At 36.9% G+C, this 25787-nt stretch overlaps 1 protein-coding gene across 2 annotated transcripts in view; it reads right to left on the bottom strand.

Annotated features, from left to right (window-relative positions):
* CARPB (Carbonic anhydrase-related protein B) overlaps positions 1 to 25787 on the bottom strand; it is a 191787-nt gene that overhangs the window by 39172 nt on the left and 126828 nt on the right. For both annotated transcript variants that reach the window (XM_081976655.1, XM_081976654.1), the window contains exon 4: positions 6015 to 6151. In XM_081976655.1, coding sequence (XP_081832781.1) covers positions 6015 to 6151 — 137 coding nt within the window. The remainder of the gene's footprint in view (positions 1 to 6014; positions 6152 to 25787) is intronic.

Raw genomic sequence — 25787 nt, 5'->3', positions numbered from 1 at the left:
AAATAAGGAAGTGAAGTATTCTTCTTCTTCTTCAGTCCTCCTTTGTCCACTCCTGAACGTAGACCTCTATCATCCGCTTCCATGCATTTCTGTCTTGTGCTGTTTGAGACTTTTGATTTCCCCGCAATCGGTTTGATATCGTCTAGCCACCTTTTCTGGGGTCGGCATACGCTACGCTTGGTCTGTCCTGGTCTTGGTCCAACTGTCATCGTTCTGTCTGGCCACATGCCCCACCCATTGCCACTTGCCTTCCGAGATACGTTTCATGATGTCCACGACTTCAATTCTTCGTCGGATTTTCTCATTTCTGATTTTGTCTCTTAGACTAATTCCAAGCACGGTGCGCTCCATTGCTCTTTGCATTACTCTCAACTGTTCAGCAATCCTTTTCGGCATTGTCACTGTTTCTAAACCGTAAGTTGCTACCGGCAGTATACATGTATGGAAGACTTTCCGCTTTAAGTTTTAGTTTTTAATATATAGTTCAACTTGCCAAAAGCTGCCCATTCAAGTCTTTTCCTACGTTTTATTTCGGCAGTTTGGTTCTCTTTGCCAGTTTTGATAGTATGCCCCAAGTAGACGTAGTCATCGACGTTTTCTAAAGTCGTGCCGTCGATTGTTACAATACCTTCCGTCTCGCTTTTTATGTGTTCCTGGATGTCGCTATGAGGACGATATCGTCGGCGAATCGTAGGTGGTTTAGAGGTGTTCCCTTCACATTGATACCTTTATCCTCCCAAGACATTGTTTTGAATATGTTCTCTGACGCCAAGGTGAACAGTTTGGGAGATATAGTGTCTCCCTGGCGCACGCCTTTTCTAGTTCCTATTTTATCTGATGTCAGGTTTTCAATTATTTTGACATGGCATTTTCATATATGTATTTCAGGAGTTTTGTACATCGGGAATCAATTCTAGCATCGTCCATGGCCTGCAGGAAAGCCCATATCTCAATGAAATCAAATGCCTTGCGGAAATCTACGAATGCTAAGTGCAGTGGTATATTGTATTCAGTTGCCATGGTTAAATTTAAATCTTCACATGAAGCTATTAAGAGGAAAGATAAAATAGTTACCCTTATTTAACCATCTCTAACCTAACTTAACCTAAAAATCTAAGGAATTCTATTCATATGTCAATCCCTTATTTTCAATTTTTTCTAAACACCACGTATAACTTATAATGTTTATTCAGAAAGATAAATCGTCTATATTTTTTGCCTTTTCTCTGAACACATGTTATTTAACTACTTTTTGCCTAATTTAAAAAATGGGATTACCTGCTTTCAATTTTAATTAGAAATACAAACAAGAAATTTTATAATGGTTGCCCTTATAGAGCTTGCCATTGGAATTTGTTCTATTTACGAAACGAAACATACTTTTAGTGGTTATTTAGTACATCAGTAAATCAGAAACTTCATAATTATTTTTGATACTAAATCAATATTATGTTTATTGCAAGACTAATGAACTGCTGAGTATTCTCCAAGTGAAAAAGAACAAAATTAACTAATAAAACAATTAAATTTAACGCACGAAAGTTTCTGTAATGTACGTTTATTCCTAGGTTTCCATGAGAGAAACAATGACTTTCCGCTCGTTGTTCTTGGCAACGGTCCGTAAAGTAAAAATAACGCCCGCATTACTTCTTCCTATAAAACGATGTAGAGAGAGGAAAAAACATCACAACTTTTAAAAAAAAATTCTGGTAACAGATAAGCTAGAATAAACAATACTAACTACAAAAATCTGATAATATATCCCTTAATAATCTGATTTCTTACTATTAATACTTGTCTAAACTCACATTTAGTCATAAAAAATATTATCAGTTTATATATTTCATAAACAACACAAAGGTAATTAACTAGGTTATTGCGGCTAATGCACCGCCAGCAGGTCACCGGGCAACCAGGTACCAAACACAGCGTCAGCAGGAAAAATCACCAAACCTTCGAATGTGGAGCACAGAACAATATTGGTCAGCAATTATTATTTTCATTTGTTTATAACGTTTGTAAATGTGTATAAATAGTCGTTAACTGTTAAATAAAAATCAGTATTAATCCAACAGCGGTTCTTACTCAACCTTCCAACCTAAACTACTATAAACTACCAAGTATCCTGAGCATTCTTCCTGAATTCCATTACAGGATTTTACATTGGTCCTTCGAGCAAAAAACCTTCAAACAAACCAACTGATTAGAATTCTCTCAAGCCTGTGCGGTGCCCAAGCATACCTTGGGTGGGAGTGGTTCTTCTCAGTTAATTCCCCTTACAAATAAACACACATACCTTCCTTCCTGCTGTAACAAGTGCCTTGTCTGGTTGCAGCATTCCAAACTGATTAGAATTCTATCAAGCCTGTGCGGTGCCCAAGAATACCTTGGGTGGTAGTGGTTCTTTTCAGTTATTCCTTGTATAGCAGGTGCACTGTCTGGTTATACAATTCTTGACCAAATCATACCATCCCCAACCAAACAAAGAAATCGGTTGAGATAACAGCAAACCACAAACCCAAACAACAAACCCAAACAAAGAAATCGGTTGAGATACCAGCAAACAACAAACAACAAACCCAAACAAAGAAATCGGTTTAGATACCAACAAACAACAAACCCAAACAAAGAAATCGGTTGAGATAACAACAAACAACAAACAAAAAAAAAACACCTACTAAAATCATAAGAAGAAGCCAGGACATACAAACCTAGAAGAATGGAAGAAGCCAACGAACTCGCCAAGGCACAAGAGACCTTGGGAAAAAAATTAAAAACCCTATTTACCAATTACAAAAAAGACGCCCACGAGAGGAAAAATGAACAATATTTTCTCAAGAAAACTGCAGAGTTTGAGGCCATTTGGGAAAGCATTGAAGAAAACCATAAACAGCTTATAAAGCTTGACGTTCCGACGCATCCGTATTTCACAACCAGTTATTTTTGTCAACTACAAGAGCTACTCCAAGAAATTACCAAACATATTTCCGATTCCAAACAAAAGTTTCTTCAGGCAGCCAAACCACTCGCACAACAAGAAGCCTTATATTATAATCCGAACCAGTGTCAAGCACCGAAAAATCGTTTAAAAGAAGAAGAGGTCCGAGTACACCAGATGAGTCAAACCTTAAGAGACATCTCAACGGAACTAATAAATGAGCAGTCTCGAAGCCGATATCAGTTCCTACTAGAGAAGTTAGCCAAGCAATGGGACGTTATCTCTGAAATATACATCGAGCTTCAAGTTCAGGAAATTGACCATACCATCAAGAATCCCATACAAGACCTTGAAAAGCAGTACGAAGAAACAGTACAAAACCTACAAGACAAGATTCAAGGAGTACAACAAACTGTGAGACAATGCAATATAGTCTTACCTCAAATCAAATTGCCAAATTTTGATGGCCTATACGAAGAATGGGTCACATTTCGAGATATTTTCATCAAAGTGGTTCATGAAAATCCAACAATTACAACAATTGAGAAAATGCAGTATCTTAAAACGCATGTCAGAGGGGAAGCTGGAAGACTGATCCAGCACTTGTCCATAGCAGAAACCAACTATAATCCTGCTTGGAATATTCTCAATGACAGATACAGCAATGATAGACTCATAGTCTCCAAACTAATAGATAGGATCTTAGATCTTCCAGTAATTCAACATGAGTCACCATCCAAGATAAAGCAGCTTCACGATACAGTTGTGGAATGTCTTGAAGCCATCAATAATCTAAAAATTGATACTTCTAATTGGGGACCTATTATCAGTCGCATCATCTGCCGAAAATGGGATCATGAAACCAACAAGCTTTATGAACAATCGCTAAGCAAGCCCCATGAAATACAGGACTTTGTTGAAGTTAGAAGATTTCTTCAAGCAAGATTCCAATCATTAGAAGCAATGTCAGATGCACAAAAGAAAAATCCATACAACTCAAAAAACAACAATGACAATAACAAACCCAGAAGTACTGATGCCTGCAAGTACTGCAATGAAGCCCACTTGATTTACCACTGCACAAAATTCAAAGCCTTATCATCAGAACTTCGACTAAAAGCTGCCCAGCCTGTAATTGACGCATCCAACAAGCTTAATGAAGTCAGGAGTGACGAAATGAGTATCAAACGACAACTTGAAACCACGCATTGGGAGACAGTCAAAAAGCACTTTCTAATCACAAGCCTTAGTGGTACAGTGATAACTATACTTGTTGTTATCACACTTATGGTATTATTCGGGTTCTACAAACGACGACAAAATAACAGCTCCAATACGAGAAGAGACAGAGATGCAGCAGACATTCTATTAAATACAATCAGAGCTGCCCAGCCACCCACAGAAGCGATTGTCCTCGAACCAGTAGTTCCCCATGACGGCGCTGAACATTGATGGCATGGCAATAGACTGCCCAGAATGTCTAAACTCACATTTAGTCATAAAAAATATTATCAGTTTATATATTTCATAAACAACACAAAGGTAATTAACTAGGTTATTGCGGCTAATGCACCGCCAGCAGGTCACCGGGCAACCAGGTACCAAACACAGCGTCAGCAGGAAAAATCACCAAACCTTCGAATGTGGAGCACAGAACAATATTGGTCAGCAATTATTATTTTCATTTGTTTATAACGTTTGTAAATGTGTATAAATAGTCGTTAACTGTTAAATAAAAATCAGTATTAATCCAACAGCGGTTCTTACTCAACCTTCCAACCTAAACTACAATAAACTACCAAGTATCCTGAGCAATCTTCCTGAATTCCATTACAGGATTCACTTATTATTTTCATTTGTTTATAACGTTTGTAAATGTGTATAAATAGTCGTTAACTGTTAAATAAAAGTCAGTATTAATCCAACAGCGGTTCTTACTCAACCTTCCAACCTAAACTACTATAAACTACCAAGTATCCTGAGCATTCTTCCTGAATTCCATTACAGGAATTTACATTGGTCCTTCGAGCAAAAAACCTTCAAAAAACCAACTGATTAGAATTCTCTCAAGCCTGTGCGGTGCCCAAGTATACCTTGGGTGGGAGTGGTTCTTCTCAGTTAATTCCCTTTACAAATAAACACACATACCTTCCTTCCTGCTGTAACAAGTGCCTTGTCTGGTTGCAGCATTCCAAACTGATTAGAATTCTATCAAGCCTGTGCGGTGCCCAAGAATACCTTGGGTGGTAGTGGTTCTTTTCAGTTATTCCTTTGTATAGCTTTTCAGTTATTCCTTTGTATATTTATTGAAGCATGCCTTGTCATCCATGTTTTCAAGCAGTTAAATTCAATTTCAGACTGTTTTTTGACATTCTGGCAGTAGATAAATATAAAAAGCTTCATTTACTTCAGATGATGCTTTAGCTGAAAGGATGCCAAAATGTTCCAAATTTTGGATCATTTTATCTGACTGTTTATTTTTAAGTATATCATTTGTGCGTAAAACGTTGTACACACCATGGGCCGAAAGGACAATTACAGCCTTAGCCGAATAAAGGCCAAACTTCGGCCACAGGCGTAATCTTCTTCTTTCAGCCCTCTACATATAAATAATTAAAATTGTTCGGAAAGTTGGCATCGGGAGGTAAAGTCAAAACAATTTTTTTTCTTTCTCTAGAAGTAACCTTTTGAGTAAAAAGTCTTCTTTCAGCCCTTGAAGCACGTAAATAACTGTTTCTCGCTAAAAAGGAATCATTTAGTATCTTTTAACTGGGTACAAGCGTTACATATAATCTACAAGTCTCCTAAAACTGATCAAATAAGACCAAAACAAACAAATTTAATAATAATTGACCACTTTGAAAGTGCAACGTAAAAGATTTCCCACCCTTACCGTGCATGTTGTTATAAGAGCCGTTTACCCAAAGCTTTTGAGTGGTCAGCTTTACTCGTTCTCTTGTTAGTTTATAGTCTGGTGAATTAAAATTTAATGCCTTTGTACTTAAACGGATATTAGAGTAGCAAAGTTTACATTTTTTTCCCAACTATACTTTAGTAAACATTCAGCTCTACTCACTCTGTGTTTGTCGATGTGCAACTGCCTCAAGTTAGGGTCGAACAGGAGCTTGCTGGGCTCTAAGTTGACCGGAGATTGTCGTCTTCCTTTGTTACACAACGACCATTCGGGATTTATTAATCCCCAGAAGGCTGGGCCTGAAATTAAAAAAACTTCTTAAGTATGATGCAAAACCGAAGTAATTTCAATCCAGTTAAAATGCAAAGAAAACGGTTTGAACCTTAAGCGCCATTACATCCGTATGTGTATAGGTCGAACAAAGTGTGTATTCGACAAAATTCCAATTGGGATCGAATAAAGTGGATTTTCGCTGAGTTTTCCGGCGAAAATGGGCAATATTGTGCAACGACCTCGAAAAATATTGACTTTAATTATGATAGGAGAACGAGAAGAGAATATTTATTGAAACCGACCTCAGCGAAAACAGCGTTTTGATTTATCAGTATTAGCTCTGTGTTTGTACAAATAATACGTACAAAAAATTTTAATAAAGAGCCGTTTAAAACCTGTCCAATTAGTGGAAAAGTTCGCTTTTTCGTTTAGAGCAATGAGGTAGGTAACGAATCGGTGTAGATCTGTTTTGAACACGATTTCCTGGAAATGTAATGCGATTAAATGTCAAAATTGCTGTTAATGAGTGAAAATGTCACGTTGAGTGAACCAACACGTTAATTTTAGAAGAGCTTATTAGTAGGATTATCATTAACAATAGTTGTTAGAAAATGTATGGTTTGTAAGCCACTTTGTTTTGTAAACAATTTGTGTAAAACAATTTTGTTTCAAAATCAAAGTAAAAGTTAAAAAGTCTTACGGTGCGTTACTTATTATGTTGTTACGTGTTAAGCATCATTCACATCAAATTAATTAATTAATATTAGTGCAAAACCCGAGTGGTGTGACACTTGAATAATATTGGGGTCACTCACCAAATAATATTAATAATATGCAATAATACTATAATAATCTGAATAATTCAGAATAATCCCTAATAATAGGATAATCTAAATAATAATAATACATATAATATTAGTATTATTTGAAATAATACCGACATAATATCAATAATATTGAATAATCCATAATAATCCTCCATAATATATTCTCATTGTTGAAATTCAATATCTCGGTAACATGAAGAGCTAGAGAGGCCAGTTTTATCTCATTTTGTAGTATTTTTCATCCTTTTTCTAATGGCGTTTTAGTAAAATTTATAAAAGTTCAAATAAAAAAGTTACAATCATTCAAAAATTCAAAAAAACGATTTTTGCAAATAGTGCAATTTTGGCAATTTTTTTATTTTACTCCAGGAGGGTTCCAATGCACAGAAAAGGGCATATTTATACCAAAAGACCTTAAGTTAGGTAAAACAAGTACAAAAAAGCGCTTTAAAATTTCTCCTTTTTCAAACAAAATTTAAAAAGTGGGGGGTATAAGTTATTTTTTACTACTTTTTGAAATTCAATATCTCGGTAAAATGAAGAGCTAGAGAGGCCAGTTTTGGCTCATTTTGTAGTATTTTTTATCCTTTTTCTAATGGCGTTTTAGAAAAATCTAAAAATTCAAATAAAAAAGTTACATTAATTCAAAAATAGAAAAAATGCGTTTTAAATATTTTTCGAAGTTAGTAAAAGAAATAATTATTCCAATATTAGTGTCGGTTTTATTTAGTATTTTTTTTATTCCACTTATTTTAATACCACTCACCCAGTGGTGTGACACTTGAATAATATTTGGGTCACTCACCAAATAATATTAATAATATGCAATAATACATATAATTTTAGTATTATATAGAATAATACAATAATACCAGTATAATACCAAAATGATCAATAATATTGAATAATCTATGATAATCCTCATATTATCTCTGTCTGTGTGTGTGTTGTCTGTTTAGTTTGTACCTAATGATCTTTTTTGAAACAAACAGTGAATGATGGTTACTATTATTAGTATGACGTTCTTGTCTTGTTTCTGAAATCCTAATCTGATTAGTATTTTCTTATTTTAATTGTGAGTTGATTGTGAATGATGTTATTTGTCTACTTCTTGCCACAGTGCATGTTATGTGAATGTTACTTTATGTTGTTTATAAAAAGTTTGTTTAGCATTCATTTAAAATTGGCACTTTCAGTTAAGTACAAACATAACTACCTAGCAAAAAAAACAGGGTGACAGTGAAAAACCGTGCCCTTAACGATCTGAATAGTGTTAAAACGCCTAGCGGTAATTACCACCGTTTAAACTTAAAAACCAACCACTCGAAGGGCATTGAAATTATCCACAAACCATTTTTGCTGGTCGGTTTTTTGCACAAAAAACAACGATGTCACGCAATCGGGCTATAACGTGCCCCCATGCCACACCTCGGAGCAATTCACGAGCCCCAGTCAATATATTATGTCATGATAACCTACCTACCGTTTATTTATGTCAATGATAATGAGCGCGAGACATCCAATTAGTTAATAGCCAGCTTTAGCATCCATAAAATATGAAAACGCCACTGAAATTGCGTGATGATATAAGTTTTTCCAGGATCTGTGCCGTTGGAATTTATGTCAATAAAGAACTAGAAATTTCCAGGAATGACTCACGACTGGAAGGAATTTTTCCAGATATGTCATATTTCCTAGTTATTACGATGTTTCTATTAATGTAATAGCTACGTTTGTATTCACTACTCTTCCAATTCTCTTTTAAAATGTGCATAATATTAAGTCTGTCTACTGGTAAGTGAACAGTTGATACAATGTGCCACAGTAAAATACTTGAACCCTACTTACCAGGGCACTAATTCTTGAAAGTAAAAATAGGATTCTTAAAGGAAGTGTTGATAGAATGTGACACAACAGTTGACAATGGCAGCTTCCTGTCACATTCTCATGATAAGTTCCTTTATTTGTTTCAAAAATACTCATCCTGGCGTTGATGAACAACTGAATGATGAGTGAATAGCGCTCCTCGTTTCTTAATGTTTCTTATGTTTAATGTTTTTTGTGATTATCTTATGATTTACAGATTACCGTACGTTTATGTCTTATGTTTTAATGTGCTTTTTGATATCAATTATGAGCTTATGACAAAACCAGTTTAATACAATTTTGTAGAAGATGGAACTTTCCACAACTTTCCTTATTTATACTTTTGTGTAACTCTTCAAATAATGGAGCTGGTGTACCTTTTTGCTTTGTAACTCCTTAAGGAGAGCTTTCAGGGCAAAAACCACGTTTATACAATCTTGTAAAGAATAAAATTTCCTACAAATTTCTTAATTCACACTTTTTTTAGCTCTTCAAATAACAGAGCTACGCTCAGTGGAATTATAGTTAACTTAAAAAAAACAGTTCATTGCATCTTGTCACTTTTTGTTTTGTATCTCCTTAAAGAAATCTTTCAGGGCAAAAATACCTTCATACCAACTTATAGTGGATGAAATTTCCTAGAACTTCTCTGACTCTTCCTTTTTCTAGCTCTTCAAATAACGGAGCTGCGCTTAGTCGAAATGTAGGTAATTTAAAAAAGATAGTTGGTGCATCCTGTCACTTTATGTTTCGTTACTCCTTCTCCATAAAATTTGCTACAACCAACGAGAAATTGTTCGAGAAGGAATTTTCTTATTTACACTTTTTTGGTGCACCCTGTCACTTTTTGCTTTGTAACACCTTAAAGAAACTTTTCAGGCCAAAAACACCTTCATACAATCTTGTAGAGGATGAAATTTTCTACTCCCGTCCTTGTTCATACTTTTTCTAGCTCTTGAAATAACGGAGCTGCGCTTAGTCGAAATGTAGTTAATTTAAAAATGGCAGTTTGGTGCACCCTGTGACTTTTTGCTTTGTAACTCCTTAAGGAGACATTTTAGGAAAAAAACACCTTCACGCAATCTTGTAGAGGATGAAATTTCCTACTCCCTTCCTTGTTCATACTTTTTCTAGCTTTTCAAATAACGGAGCTGCGCTTAGTTGAAATGTAGTTAATTTAAAAAAGGCAGTTTGGTGCACCCTGTTACTTTTTGCTTTGTAACTCGCTAAAGAGACATTTTAGGGAAAAAACACCTTCACGCAATCTTGTAGAGGATGAAATTTCCTACTCCCTTCCTTGTTCAAACTTTTTCTAGCTCTTGAAATAACGGAGCTGCGCTTAGTCGAAATGTAGTTAATTTAAAAAAGGCAGTTTCGTGCACCCTGTCACTTTTTGCTTTCTAGCTCCTTAAAGAGACTTTTCAGGGCAAAAATACCTTCATACAATCTTGTAGAGGATGAAATTTCCTACTCCCTTCCTTGTTCATACTTTTTCTAGCTCTTCAAATAACGGAGCTGCACTTAGTTGAAATGTAGTTAATTTAAAAAAAGGCAGTTTCGTGCACTTTGTCACATTTTGCTTTCTAGCTCCTTAAAGAGACTTTTCAGGGCAAAAACACCTTCACGCAATCTTGTAGAGAATGAAATTTCCTACTCCCTTCCTTGTTCATACTTTTTCTAGCTCTTCAAACAACGGAGCTGCGCTTAGTCGAAATGTAATTAATTTAAAAAAGGCAGTTTGGTGCATCCTGTCAATTTATGTTTCGTAACTCCGTAAGAAGGCTCTTAAGGGCAAAAACCTCTTAATACAATATTATAGAAAATTCAACTTGCTACAACCAACGAGATATTGTTCAAAAAGAAACTTTCTTATTTACACTTTTTTGTAACTCCTCAAATAAGGAAACTGGTGCACCCTATGACTTTTTGTCTTGTAACCCCTCAAGGAAACCTTTCAGGGCAAAAACCCCTTCACACAATCTTGTAGAGGATGAAATTTCCTACTACTTTCCTTAATCATACTTTTCCTAGCTCTTCAAATAACGGAGCTGTGCTTAGTCGAAATGTAATTAACCCCTTAATACAATATTGTAGAAGATAAAATATGTATACTACAACCAACGAGAAATTGTTTGAGAAGGAACTTTCTTATTTACACTTTCTTGTAATTCCTCAAATAAGGGAGCTGGTGCACCCTGTCAATTTTTGTGTCCTGTCCTTAACGAAACCTTCCAGGGAGAAACACCTTCATACAATCTTGTAGAGGATAAAATTTTCTACAATCTTTCTTATTCACACTTTTTTTGTCTCTTTAAAAAACGGAGCTATAATCTCAAAAAATGGAAAAAATAGTTGCAACTTGCATGTTTTAATAATTTTACAGAATTTCCTATTACAGTATCTTGACCCGAACTAAACTGAAAACAACAAAAAAACCTGGGTCAAATTTCTGAAAGGGCTTTATCCTTCCGGCACTGAGCAAAACCTGAGCAAGATGCTGTCGAGGAAACTTAGTCAAGTTTACTTTCGTAAATACCGAAATTACTAGTCGCCCTGGAGAGTTGGAGAATTTATGTATACCAGACATTACGGGGAATTGTACGGGGCTAACTTGGGATCGTAAAGATGCAAATTTTTTCTGGAACGAATTCACCTGGCTTTGCTCAAACGGCGCAACCGGATGGAAGCATTTACGTCGCTCAGATGGACGCCCGAAAGGAAATTGTATTTTTTAACTTTTCCTATTGGAAAAAGAAACTCCGGGTTAAACCAGAATTTCCAACTGTGTTCGATTCGATGGTAACTCGGTTTCAAGAACGTATTTCATAAAGTAAACTGTGACGACCGCAATACGGGAAGTAAATAAAACGACGCCTTGCCGCATCGCAAAACCTCAGATTGAGCAATTTAACTAAAAGATGATAAATTGCCCTACGGCCACACGCCGCCTAGGGCCATTTGTATTTTTTAAAGCCGGTTCTACCGGAAAATATCCCCCCACGAAATGACAAATGGCCCACGAACTCATTAACTGCGCACATGCCGACTTTGTATTTTAACGCAGGATTTCGTTCTTATTTACCTTCTACAAATTTGTTATTTGTGTATGACTCAGCATGGATTAAAAAACGCTGTTTTTTGTTGATTTAAGTTAAATTGAATATGGAACAAATATTTGTTTGCAGTACAAAATTTTAATTTCAGCAAAAAATAACCCTGCAGTTATAATTTTCATTGCTTATTCATACGAATATGTAAAAAAAAATTCCTAGTAGGAATTGGTTAGATTGAATGATAAATGGCATTAGCAAATCAACGAATGTAAATTTATTACACTATGAAATGGAGGAATCCGTTCAGGGAGGGCAATTGAAAACATGAATATTGCATTTAACCTGAAAAAGTCCGAAAATTACATTTAAACAGTTGAAAATGCTGAAATTGAAATAGCACGTCACGTGTGATCGTGACAATTTAAATTCGCAGCTGAAATTCAGTTGAAACTTGTCAACAACAGTCAAGTGACTGTGGAAAATGTCACCTGTAACTATACTTACACTCGTAGTTAATGCAGTTAATGTAAAAAATGTCGCTAATGTACTAAATGTGATTAATTACGTCATTTGCGTAATTTTTAGGTTATGTTTATACAATATCCTGCATCTGGGTTCTAGTATGATGCATTTTGATTTTTTATTGTGGCAAAAATAAAAATTAAGAGGGTTCTTTACAATTTTAAAGAAAGTAAATTTATATTCTTAGAATATTAGACTAGATACGTTTTTCTTTTTAAAAATATAAGAATATGTTAGTCGTAAAGTAAAATTAGTTGTCATGTTAGTGTCAATTACCGTAATCAATCCCTTTTCTCCTGCATAACGTTACCATGGTTGAGTGAAATATACAGACTAATTAAAATTAATCAAAAAATACCATATATTTATTGAAAAATCATTTTCAATAAATTAATGAAACAAAATTTGATAAAGTTTACTATTAACACAGTGGAATAAAAAATTCCAAAAAAATTATTTACGCTGTGATAAAAAACTAAATTATATTTAGCTTTTTCTGTCCTCTTTCCAGAAAAAGCAAACCACAAAAAGCATAGTTGCCAAATGTTCGAAAGATCGTTGAAAATACAGCTTTCACATGGTGTTTTGGCACAGCAAAATGAGTTTTGTCATAACTTGGTTATTTTTAGGATTTTAGTGGTCGCAAAAAACTCAAAATAATCCTCCTTTTGCCGTCTTTGCAATCCTGTCAAACACGAAAAGCATAGTTGCCAAATGTATGAAGTGCGTTTGGAAATGCAGTTTCCACTTATGTGGTTTTAGAATAGCCAAAGAAGTTTTGCCGTAACTCGGTTATTTTTAGGATTTCAGTGACCGCAAAAAACTCAAAATGTAGCTTTTCCTGTCCTCTTTCCAACCCTGTCAAACACGAAAAGCATAGTTGCCAAATGTACAAAAAGTGTTTAAAAATTTAGCTTCCATATGGTGTTTTGACATACTGTTTTGGCAAAGCAAAAGGTGTTTTGCCTTAACTCGGTTATTTTTAGGATTTCAGTGAGCGCAAAAAACTCAAAATATTCTATTTTTTGCCCTTTTTTCAACCCTGTCAAACACGAAAAACATAGTTGCCAAATGTATGAAGTGCGTTTGGAAATGCAGTTTCCACTTATGTTGTTTTAGAATAGCCAAAGAAGTTTTGCCGTAACTCGGTTATTTTTAGGATTTCAGTGACCGCAAAAAACTCAAAATGTAGCTTTTCCTGTCCTCTTTCCAACCCTGTCAAACACGAAAAGCATAGTTGCCAAATGTACAAAAAGTGTTTAAAAATGTAGCTTCCATATGGTGTTTTGACATACTGTTTTGGCAAAGCAAAAGGAGTTTTTCCATAACTGGGTTATTTTTAGGATTTCAGTGACCGCAAAAAACAAAAAATAGCTTTTTCTGTCCTCTTTCCAACTGTGCAAACCACAAAAAAACATAGTTGCCAAATGTACGAAAGGTCCTTAAAAATGCAATTTCCACATATGTTGTTTTGGCATATCAAGAGAAATATGATCATAACTCGGTTATTTTTTTGATTTCAGTGAGCGCAAAAAACTCAAAATATTCTATTTTTTGCCCTTTTTCCAACCCTGTCAAACACGAAAAGCATAGTTGCCAAATGTACGAAGTGCGTTTGGAAATGCAGTTTTTACTTATGTTGTTTTAGGATAGCCAAAGAAGTTTTGCCGTAACTCGGTAATTTTTAGGATTTCAGTAACCGCAAAAAACTCAAAATGTAGCTTTTCCTGCCCTCTTTCCAACACTGTCAAACACGAAAAGCATAGTTGCCAAATGTACGAAGTGCGTTTGGAAATGCAGTTTTTACTTATGTTGTTTTAGGATAGCCAAAGAAGTTTTGCCGTAACTCGGTAATTTTTAGGATTTCAGTAACCGCAAAAAATTCAAAATGTAGCTTTTCCTGTCCTCTTTCCAACACTGTCAAACACGAAAAGCATAGTTGCCAATTGTACGAAAGGTCCTTAAAAATGCAATTTCCACGTATGTTGTTTTGGTATATCAAGAGGAATATGATCATAACTCGGTTATTTTTAGGATTTCAGTGAGCGCAAAAAACTCAAAATGTTCTATTTTTTGCCCTCTTTCCAACCCTGTCAAACACGAAAAGCCTATTTGAAAAATGTACGACATGCGTTTGAAAATGCAGTCGCTACTTATGTTGTTTTAGGATAGCCAAAGGAGTTTTGCCGTAACTCGGTTATTTTTAGGATTTCAATGACCGCAAAAAACTCAAAATGTAACTGTGTCTATCCTTTTTCTAACCCTGTCAAACACGAAAAGCATAGTTGCCAAATGTACAAAACGTCCATAAAAATTTAGCTTCCACATGGGCTTTTGACATACTGTTTTGGCAAAGCAAAAGGAGATTTGCCATAACTCGGTTATTTTTAGGATTTCAGTGAGCGCAAAAAACTCAAAATGTTCCTTTTTTTGTCCTCTTTCCAATCCTGTCAAACACGAAAAGCAGAGTTGCCAAATATACGAAATGCGTTTGAAAATGCAGTCTTCACGTATATTGTTTTGGCATAGCAAAAGGAGTTGTGTCATATCTTGTTTTTTTTAGAATTTCAGTGACCGCAAAAAAACTTAAAATATAGCTTTTCCTTTCCTCTTTCCAACTGTGCAAACCACAAAAAGCATAGTTGCCAAATGTACGAAAGGTCCTTAAAAATGCAATTTCCACATATGTTGTTTTAGCATATCAAAAGAAATATGATCATAACTCGGTTATTTTTATGATTTCAAGGACTGCAAAAAACTCAAAATCTTTTATTCTTTGCCTTCTTTTCAACACTGTCAAACACGAAAATCATAGTTGCAAAATGTACGAAGTGCGTTTGAAAATGCAGTTTCCATTCATGTTGTTTTAGGAGCTCAAGAGGAGTTTTGTCATAACTTCGTTATTTTTAAAATTTCAGTGAAATTACATAGATTATTTATTATTTTATGTGTTTGTTAATTAAATCGCACCAAAAATAAAAAAGTAAGCTAGACTTCACTCCAAGTTTTCTATTCGTAATAATTGCTTGTTAAACCGAAAGTAATTTTGTTGTTAATTTATTCTAGTTTCTTTCTTCATGGAAATAATGCATGGGCTAATCCGTAATGTTAAATTTAAAAGTATAGCTACTGTTTATAATAGTATACTAGTTTGTTTAATAAACTGTGATAATCAATAACAAAATGCAGTTATAAGGGCAGCTGTAGCGAAAATGTAAGTCTCAAAACTCGTTTACGTTAAATTGTAAGATTTGTTATACTGATTACAAATTGAATTTCAAATCAACTGACACTCTGTGATTAAGAGTAAAAAAAATCAATAATTTACCTAAAAATCGATTAAAGCTCTTAGTTGTAGGATAAACCCAATACATTCCCAATCTACATTTAACTACCTTAATGCAATTTATTTCTTTAAAAGGACCGGCAAAAAGTACGATAAATCTTAAAGAGCGCCGCCAGAAAAGAAAAATAAAGGTTCGGATTCGCCAGTTTTAAGACTAAACACTCATTTATCGTATCTGGCGAAATCGCATCCAGTGCTCATTTAAGGGAATTGGATTTCAAGTTGCGTAGAATGCTCGAAACGATTTCGTTAACTTTTTAGCTTTGAGGGCCGGAGATGCTGCTCTTACCGAAACAACTAACTTAATCAACCGGGCCGGGTCTGATGCTTTCTTTAAAAGAGCTTTCACTCGCAAAAAAAAATAATGACGGGGTTAAAAACCGTACCTCATTATCGATTAAGAGAAAAAACTTGGCGTGCGGTGGATGGAGACTGAAGAGGGCGTTTTTCCGAGAAATTGAACACGTGTTAGGACAACAAAGCCACTTAGGTCAATCTATCTTCTGGTGGCTGTTTTTAGCTTCACCTGCCCCCCACAAAAACGCTAAATGCTTTTTCCCGGAATGGGGGGATGTTCCAAAGAAACCGATATCTTGGGTTGAACACATATTTACAACAAGTTTGGGATCTCGAGGATAGGTTTTTAAGTGGTTTTTTTCGTAGCCAGGAAACGGCGTTAAATATGTAGAAGCCGCCGGGGGTGTTTATTTATTCAGATGGTACGTTTGAGGGCGTGTGTCGGTGAAATTTATTATCAGATAATCGTTTGTTACTTTTAAGTGCTTCTAAAAACGGTAGTTTAAACTCGCCCAGTAAACTTGATCTATGTGTTCAGTTTAGTATTTAATGGGGTTTAAACCACCCAAGCGATATGTCATTAAATAATAATCGATTTATTACAATGGTAAACATTACATAAATTGAAATAAATAAATTTTTTCTAATTTTGGCATATAAAGTGACACTTTTCAAAACTGATTAGAGTGACAAAACGTTTTACTTTATGTAACTAGTTACATAAAGTATCACTTTATGTAACTAGTTATGAAAAGTTCATTTCATCACTCCCTGTTTTTATGCATTTCCGTAGAAACATATGGGCGACATCCATCATAACATGTCGTTGTCACTGTTTATACAAGGTGCTATGAAAGTGAATATTTGTGTTAAATCACTTTGAAAGATGGTTTTTACCGCTTTTTGGTCAAAATTAGAAAAAATTATGTATGCAACACGTTTCGAAAATGTCTTATTGTGTAACTCATTCAAATTGTAGGGCGAGCGCAGCGAGGTCATTGAAAGGTCATTGAAAACATTCATTCGTTACACAAAATCGATCTTTTCGTAACTGGTTACATAAATAGCTATTGTTGTGTGTGCATGTAGATTCTCTTTCAACGTTTTTCTCATCTGGGCCTTTGGTTAGCTCTATACCATTTGTGTGTTCATTGCCTAAGACTTTGACAGATATAGAGCAAGAGCAAGATGCTTTTTGGGGGAGGGGTAAGTCAAAAGTTGCTTAACAAAAACTGCAATAACCTCAAAACGTTTTGTCGTAAAGCATTGAGTTTGGTACCACTAAAATACGAATCAGACGAATCACATGATTGTTTAAAATTGTTTCCTTTTGTCGACAGGTGGCGCTTTTTACAAAGATCTACTTTACCGTCTAATTCAAAAAAAAACAAATGCAACCCATAGCGATTGATTAATGTCAAAATCGGGGGGTAAACCGCTGAGTAAAATATTGTACACTAATTCCTAATATGCCAGTAATGCCCAGTAATTCCTAATAATTAACCTAACCTAACCTAACCTAGCCTAACAATACCCACTAACTTCCTGAATTACCACAACTGGAAAGTCTAAAAAAACCATTTTAATTAAAAAAAGAAGAAATAAGAAAATATGCTTCCAACGAATTAACCGGAATGGGATACCTACACTGTATATTTTTTCATTTTTGTAATCTACGTCAAATTCTAGACATATTTGGTGTACATATAAGGAACGGTTTTTTTCTTGGTTTTTGTGTTTTGTCATGTTAGACAAGGCTTGTTCTAAAAATGGGTGCAGAAAGACGTCAAAATATATAATACAGTGTGGTCAAAAATCAGTTCTAAAAAAAGACAGCAAGTCTAGTTTTTCAAACGGAACACATTCTTGTAATTCTGTCTGATTCTTTGTTCAAAATTAAAAAAGTTTGTATTACGCCACTTATTTAAAAAAATCACTTTTTAAATTGATACATTGAACCACCCTGTAACTGTCAAAATAACCGAATTAATGAAGGTTAAAGTAGTAGTTGTCAAATTTAGTCAAAACTGTCTTTATTGTCACACACAACACTTTATATAGACTTTTATATGTAAATGGATAGAAAATAAAATGGGCTTTCAAAAAAATATGGCCGCTTGTGTTGATAGGTTGCTTCGTTTGGCCGCCAGAGGGCTCCCAAGCTAACTAAATGTTTTCCTTGACTGTTACCGCTCTAATATCTTTAAAGGATTTTTTTTTAAATCGGGCAGATACGGCATTGATATTTGGCACAAACCGAGCACAATGATTACCAAATTTAGAGTAGTAGGAAAACTGTAGAAATACAATCATTAAGGTCGATTTTCGCTTGCACTTACTAACCATCCTAACGCGCAAAACCCATTAGGATAGTGGCGGTGTTTCAGGCAAATTTGACCTTTACGAAAATTGCCATTTGCAAAAAACAGTTTTTCAACAAACTTCCAAGCATTACGTCGTGGTAGATCTAGTAAGTCACGTGACCGTGTTTTCCTAATTTTCTATAGTAAAATTAGCCTTTAACCAGTCAAAAAATGTTTGTGGTGCATCCTGTCACTAAACCGTAAATAACACATGTGTATTTGTAGCACTTTGTATATACTTTTATGTGTCGATGGACAGCCAATGAAATGAACTTTCCATTGACGTATAAAAATCGATTGGTTAGCCGTTTGCCCGCTAGAAGGCGTCAACTTTGACCAATTTTTTTGGGGTATCTTTTTGTTTAATCCTTAAAAACTCGCTTAATTGCACTACTTTTAGTAGAGTTTTATACGTCAGTAGATATCCAATGAAATGAGCTTTCTAAAAATATCCCTATTTGGGTTGACAGGTTAGACGGTTTGGCCACTAGAGGGCGTCAAAGTTGACACATTTTTTTCATTACTTTTTTTAACTATAACTAGCTTATTTGCTACACTTTGTATAAGCTTTTATATGTCAATGGATAGCTAATGAAATGAGCTTTTTATTGACGTATAAAGTTGATTGATTAGATGTACGGTTTCGCCGCTAGAGACAGTCAAAATTTTTGAAAGTAAAATTACAAAATTCATAATTTTTTCTTGTTTTCCAGCGGATTTCATTGAAATTACCAAACTTCCTCCAGTTTGTACACTATAATGCCCTAGTGGATTACCCCTCGGTCAAAATGTAGATAACTTAATACTACATCAGAGAACAAAAATCGACACTTAAAAGCCTTCTTCTATTTCAAGTTATTCAAAAAAAGCTATTTTATTTTTAAAAACAGTTTCTTAAGCGTGACGGTTTTAAAAGCGCCATCTGTCGTCAAGAGGACACAACTTTAAAAAAATATTTTTAGTGCATCTGATTTACCATTATTGGATGATTTGATTTGCAGTTCAAATATCTATTTGTGTGGGTTAGTTTTCTGTACACTTTTGTTTCAAATTTGTTTATGTCTTTTTTGATTAGAATGTCTAAAACTGGAAGTTCGTTATTTTGTTCAGTTTCTGTTGTAAATTTGATTGTGGGTACTAATGAGTTGATGTGTGTTAGAAATTGGTTGAGATGATCATTACCGAATGGTTATATTGAGAAAACATCATCAATATATCTCCACCAAATTGTTGGATCATAATTAAAATTATTAATGCTATTTTCTTCGAAAAGTTCCACAAAAATATTCCTTAATATTGGAGGCAATGGAGAACCCATTGCCATTCCAGAATTTTGGTTGGTAATAATCATCTCCATATTGGAAGAATGTTGTTTTTACACATCTAATTTTAAATTCTTGTTGATGTTCTTCTCGCAAATTTTGAGTTGTCTCTTAATCGCAGAAATAATATCAAGGTTGGGAATGTGTTGTAATGTAATGGCAAAGTTTAAACTTTTTGAAAGAACAAGTTTTTCGCTATCAGATAAATTTTTACTAGAAACATTTATTACAGACCCTTGTTGAAGATTATTTACATGATGAATTTGTTTACGTATTTTTTCTTCCATTAAATTTCTAAATTTATTGATACAAACAGCATATTAATGAACTCTAAATTGCGCAATTTTCCCCATTTTAACCGACCCGTATCTCTTACCGTTGTTGAGATCCCAATGATGTGGCTCGAATATAAAACACCCTGTACTAGAATATATGAATTTACTAGTAAATTAAAACCAATTGCCAATAAATTTGCTATTGTTATCAACACTTTCTGGAATAACATTTTATTTTGGTTTTATTTTTTGTAAAGTGCATCTCATAGTAGTTTGAATAATAATATGAAATAAATTAATAAATATTGTAAAACAAAACCCACTTTAAAGTTTTCATGAAAAGCTGAGTTATTGCAAATACACAAAAAAGTTTTAAAACTCATTCCCTGCATCACTCTTGTAACGAAGTTACTAATTTTTTGTTAATATGTAGAATTAGATTAAAGAAAACAATGCGCAGCCTCACACGCTTAAGGTACATTGCGTCTTCGCGACAGAATGGTGAACGCACCGCCGCGATCGATAAAGGTTCAGCGCGCAGCCGCGGTAGCGTAAACGAAGCAACATCGCGCCGTCGCGACTCGCGAGCTGGTAAACAGGTGATGCGCCGCGCGCTACATTAATGAGTTGATCCCGGAGTTCTTATCGAACCGAACCAACCGACGCTGCAGTCAGTTCATCCCGGACCACTACCGACCGACGCTTCAGCCAGCTGAACGGTAAATCTTATTGTTCCTGGGGGCAAGCTTGAAGGTGTAGGTATTTCGGAATCGTTTCCTTCGGACCGCCAGTACAGGATGTTATAACACTGCTGGTTAACTTCGAGGGCCACGACTCCGAAAACCTCTCGGCGATTTGAGTTGTTTCCTCTGGACTGCCAGTACCGGATGTTATAACACTGCTGGTCAACTCCGGAGGCTACAATCTCACTATCGCCTAGGTATTTCCGAACCGTTTCCTTCGGACCGCCGGTACTGGATGTTATAACACTGCCGGTTAACTTCGAAGGCTATGGCTCCGAAATCCTGTAACCAGACCTGATCTCACCCAGGTCTTTCCGAACTGATTTCTTCGGACTGTCAGCTCCGGCCGTTTTAGCCCCCAACTGGTCAACTCCGAGGGCTGACCGTTTGAAAGCTGTTACCGATTCTCTGACCCCGTCTGTACCCCCAGGGCACAGTTTTCATACCGTCCGAATCTGTCATGCATACCGTAACCGTCTGTTTACCGTTTCGAAACCGTCCTAGTTCTCCGTACCGTTCCCCGTTCTGAACACTAGGTTGTGTTGTCCGCTTGTTTTCCGTTTCAAAGTTACCGTATTAATTTAGTTAGGATCTCCAGGTCCGACTGTACCGTTTATTGATTTGAACACGAGGCTGTGTTGTTCTCTGTTTGTTCATTTGTGCTAGAGTTTTTAAGTAAGGATATGACTGATTGTTAACTGTTATTTTTCCTGGTTAACACGACTTGTTTAGTTTTGCTAACAACCCTGTGTTTCCTTATTTTTGTCCCACTCCCTTCATCCATTTACAGATAAACGTGAACTCTGTCTTCGACTGTGTAAAAGCTCCCCAGGTATACGAAGCGAGTTCCTTAGTTACGCTTCTCCAAATAAAACTAAGGTGGCGCCCGAGTTTCAAAGCACCTACCCCTAGGTGTGGCAAAAACCGTACCAGGACCGGTACGTAAAGGAGGCGTTACAAATTGGCGCCCGAGCAGGGACCGTTTTTCTGATTTTAATGAGTGACCGTTTTTATGATTTGAGTGAGTGACCGTTTTTCTGAATTTTTCGTTTTTCCGTTTTTACCGAAAGCCGATCTCTGTCTACGATGAATACCGAACAGGAATTGCCGACCACCACTTCAGGCTTGCCTGTGTCCGTCCTTTCCGTTCTCGATTCTCAAATTACGTACATAAACCAGCTCAAGAAGGATGGGCTTATTGTGGAACTTTCGAAGATGGGTTTAAGCACAACTGGTACCGTTGATACTTTGAGAAAGCGATTGATTGCTTATCTGAAAGATGAAGATGTACCGCAGACCGTTAAGTTGACTTCTTCTGCACTCCCCAGTATCGTCACCGTATCTACCGCTCCGACAACCCCTTCTCTTACGCTTCCTCCTACCACAACCGTGACATTTACAACCTCTTGTGGTATACCGTCAATTTGGTCCTATTTACCGAACTTATCCGTTAACCCTTCCACTACCGCTGCTTTCCAAACTACATTGCAACCCTCCGCTATTCAAACCGCATTCTATCCTGAAGTAAATCACACCGAAGTACCGAGGTATTCACCGCTTCCGTTTCCAAATTGCAAGTCAGCCGTAGAACCGAGTCAACACTCGTACAGCCCGGTGTATTTAAAAGTCGAGGACTGGCAAATTTTCTTTAGTGAACAAGATGACCCGGTTGCCTTCCTGGAACGACTTTTGGAGATATGTGATTCTCGAGGAATTAATCCTGATCTACTGTTGCCGCAACTGCCGATTTTATTACGAGGTAAACCTGCACTTTGGTTTCGTAACAACCGTCACCGTTGGAGTACATGGAAACAATTTACATCCGATTTTCGCTCATTTTATTTTCCGTTGAATTATATCGACGACTTGGAAGCCCAGATTAGTCGCCGTTTGCATCGTTCTGATGAAACTGTTAATGATTACATCACAGAACTTCAGACTTTGATCCGACGCCATGGAGACATAAGTCCACAGCAAGAAGTGAGATGGTTATACCGAAATCTGTTACCGCAGTTCCGACAAATGATCCGACGTACGGATTTTTATGATGTCTTCACGTTGTCTCAACAAGCTCGAGAGACTGAAAGTTTATTGAACGAATTACAACATACTCAAGCTTGTAGTGTTCCGCCCCGTTCATCATTTTTGCAAAGAGAAGCCGAAACAGAGAGACCGATCAGACCGTTACCGCGACAACATCACCGAGAGTCCCGAGAACAAAGACTCTCAATGACCGAAAGAAATAACCATCAAGAAACAACCGAAGCAACCAGAAATTTTCCCGTTGAGAACCGTGTCACGACCTGTTGGCGCTGTGGAGAAATAGGTCATTACCGCACGGAATGTACACGACCACCTAGGTTATTCTGCTCCAGATGTGGGCGACAAGGTGTACAGACACGACAATGTACTTGTCACCAACAGGGAAACTAGATAGGCGTCGTTTTACCCCGAGGAGTAGACGACGAACCGACCAGCAATCCTCGAAGCTGACTGCCGAAAGTTTACCGATTGTTTCTGTACCGTCTGTTACCGTACCATCCGTTTCAATTGTCACCGAAAATTCACTGTCCGTTTCTGTCCCGTCCTTTACCGAAAGTTTACCGACCAATGTAAAAGGGATACGTCGATTTCTTGGCGTAGCTTCCTGGTACCGCCGTTTTGTCAAGGATTTTTCGAAAATCGCCGCTCCCTTGAACCGACTGTTAAAGAAAGGTGTCAAATGGACATGGACTGTTGAACAGCAACAAGCTTTTGATACGCTGAAGACTTGTCTAACCGAAGCCCCAGTTCTGGCTTGTCCAGATTTTTCTCGTCCGTTTGTGTTGCAAACAGATGCCTCAGATAATGGGTTAGGTGCTGCTTTGATTCAGCATAGTTCAGATGGTGACCACGTCATAGCTTATGCAAGCCGAAGTTTGACCGCTACGGAAAAGAAGTTTTCCGTTACTGAAAAAGAGTGTTTAGCAATTGTATGGGGCATTGAGAAAATGAGACCTTATTTGGAAGGATATCATTTTACCGTTGTTACTGACCATCAATCCCTATGTTGGCTACACGCTCTTAAAAGTCCTGCCGGCCGTTTAGCACGTTGGAGTATATACCTTCAGCAATATGATTTTGACATTAAGTACCGAAAAGGAGTGTTAAATAAAGTAGCTGATGCGCTGTCCCGAGAACCGTTACCGACAAATTTAGAGCAACAATCTTGCGCAGAAGTAACCCTTCTGGAAGATTTTGAAGAATGCTCTTGGTACAAAGCTAAGAAAGCTGCCGTTGAAGCAAATCCTTCTGCTTTTCCCGATTATTGCGTGAAAGAGGGACGTTTATACCGACATTTCTGGGACCTGAATAATATGTCCGATACCGACTCGACTGATTCTTGGAAGTTATGTGTTCCGAAAGCCGCACGCCGTACCGTTTTAGAAGAGAATCATGATGCACCGACTGCTGGACATTTAGGAATAGCGAAAACAACCGTTAGAGTAGCCAAGCGATATTATTGGCCCGGCATGTTTAGGGAGATTGCCAAGTATATACGAAACTGTTCGTCATGTCAACGTTTCAAGAGTTCGCAACAAGCCGCTCCTGGATTTATGCAACCGTCCCGAAACAACCGCCCTTGGGAAACTGTCAGTACTGATTTAGTTGGTCCGTTACCGCGGTCCGCCAAAGGTAATAATTACCTGGTAGTCTTTCAGGATCGTTTTACCAAGTGGGTGCAATGTAGGGCCATTAGGAAAGCAACCGCGCGAGCAGTAAGTCAATCTTTCTACGAGGAAATCGTCACTCGTTTTGGCTGTCCAAACATAGTCATTTCTGATCATGGTACCCAGTTCACTAGTCATGTTTTCAAAGATTTGCTCTCAGATCTAGGGGTAACACATCGTTTTACACCTCCGTATACACCCCAGGCTAATCCTGTCGAAAGAACAAATAAAACTTTAAAAACCATGATTGCTCAATTTTGTGAAACCGACCACCGAAAATGGGATGTCCGTTTACCCGATTTGCTTTTTGCAATTAATACCGCCAAACATGATTCCACAGGCTTTTCCCCGGCTTTCTTAAATTTTGGTAGGGAGTTAGAGCCTCCAAAAGCTCTGTACCGTTTAAAACCGTCATCCGTTGCAACTTCTTCTTCCCCGACACATAGTGATCCACAACTGACTGATTTTTCTGCTCATAATGAGCGCACTAAAGCTCTGTATGATATTCACGAGCTTGTCCGTTTTCACTTAGGTAAAGCTTTTTCCGTGCAAAGTAAATACTATAACCTGCGTCGTCGCCCATGGAAATGTCACGTGGGAGATAAAGTTTTCCGTCGTGAAGTAGTCTTATCGTCTGCTGAAAAAGGTTTCGCTGCCAAGTTGGCACCAAAATATTCCGGACCGTACACCGTAACTAAAGTTGTTTCTCCCGTTGTATATAATTTGAAAGACGTTTCTGGAAAAGTACTTCGACGAATCCACATTAAAGACCTGAAACCTGCCGATGTAGTTTCCTGACAATGGGATATGGAGGATATGCAGACTAAGAAGATATTAGAGACAAATCGTAGTTTAGTGTTTGTGTTAGGATAAGTAGTGTAGGTTTAAGGTTTAAGGTTTTAAAAAAAAATAAAACAAAGTTTTGTTAATATGTAGAATTAGATTAAAGAAAACAATGCGCAGCCTCACACGCTTAAGGTACATTGCGTCTTCGCGACAGAATGGTGAACGCACCGCCGCGATCGATAAAGGTTCAGCGCGCAGCCGCGGTAGTGTAAACGAAGCAACATCGCGCCGTCGCGACTCGCGAGCTGGTAAACAGGTGATGCGCCGCGCGCTACATTAATGAGTTGATCCCGGAGTTCTTATCGAACCGAACCAACCGACGCTGCAGTCAGTTCATCCCGGACCACTACCGACCGACGCTTCAGCCAGCTGAACGGTAAATCTCATTGTTCCTGGGGGCAAGCTTGAAGGTGTAGGTATTTCGGAATCGTTTCCTTCGGACCGCCAGTACAGGATGTTATAACACTGCTGGTTAACTTCGAGGGCCACGAC

This window comes from Ips typographus, linkage group LG3 (genome assembly GCF_016097725.1).
Source record: "Ips typographus isolate SLU linkage group LG3, UJ_Ityp_2.0, whole genome shotgun sequence".
NCBI classification, from domain to species: Eukaryota; Metazoa; Arthropoda; class Insecta; order Coleoptera; family Curculionidae; genus Ips; species Ips typographus.
Note: the sequence above shows the minus strand (reverse complement) of the source record. Positions and strands in the feature narration are given on the sequence as shown.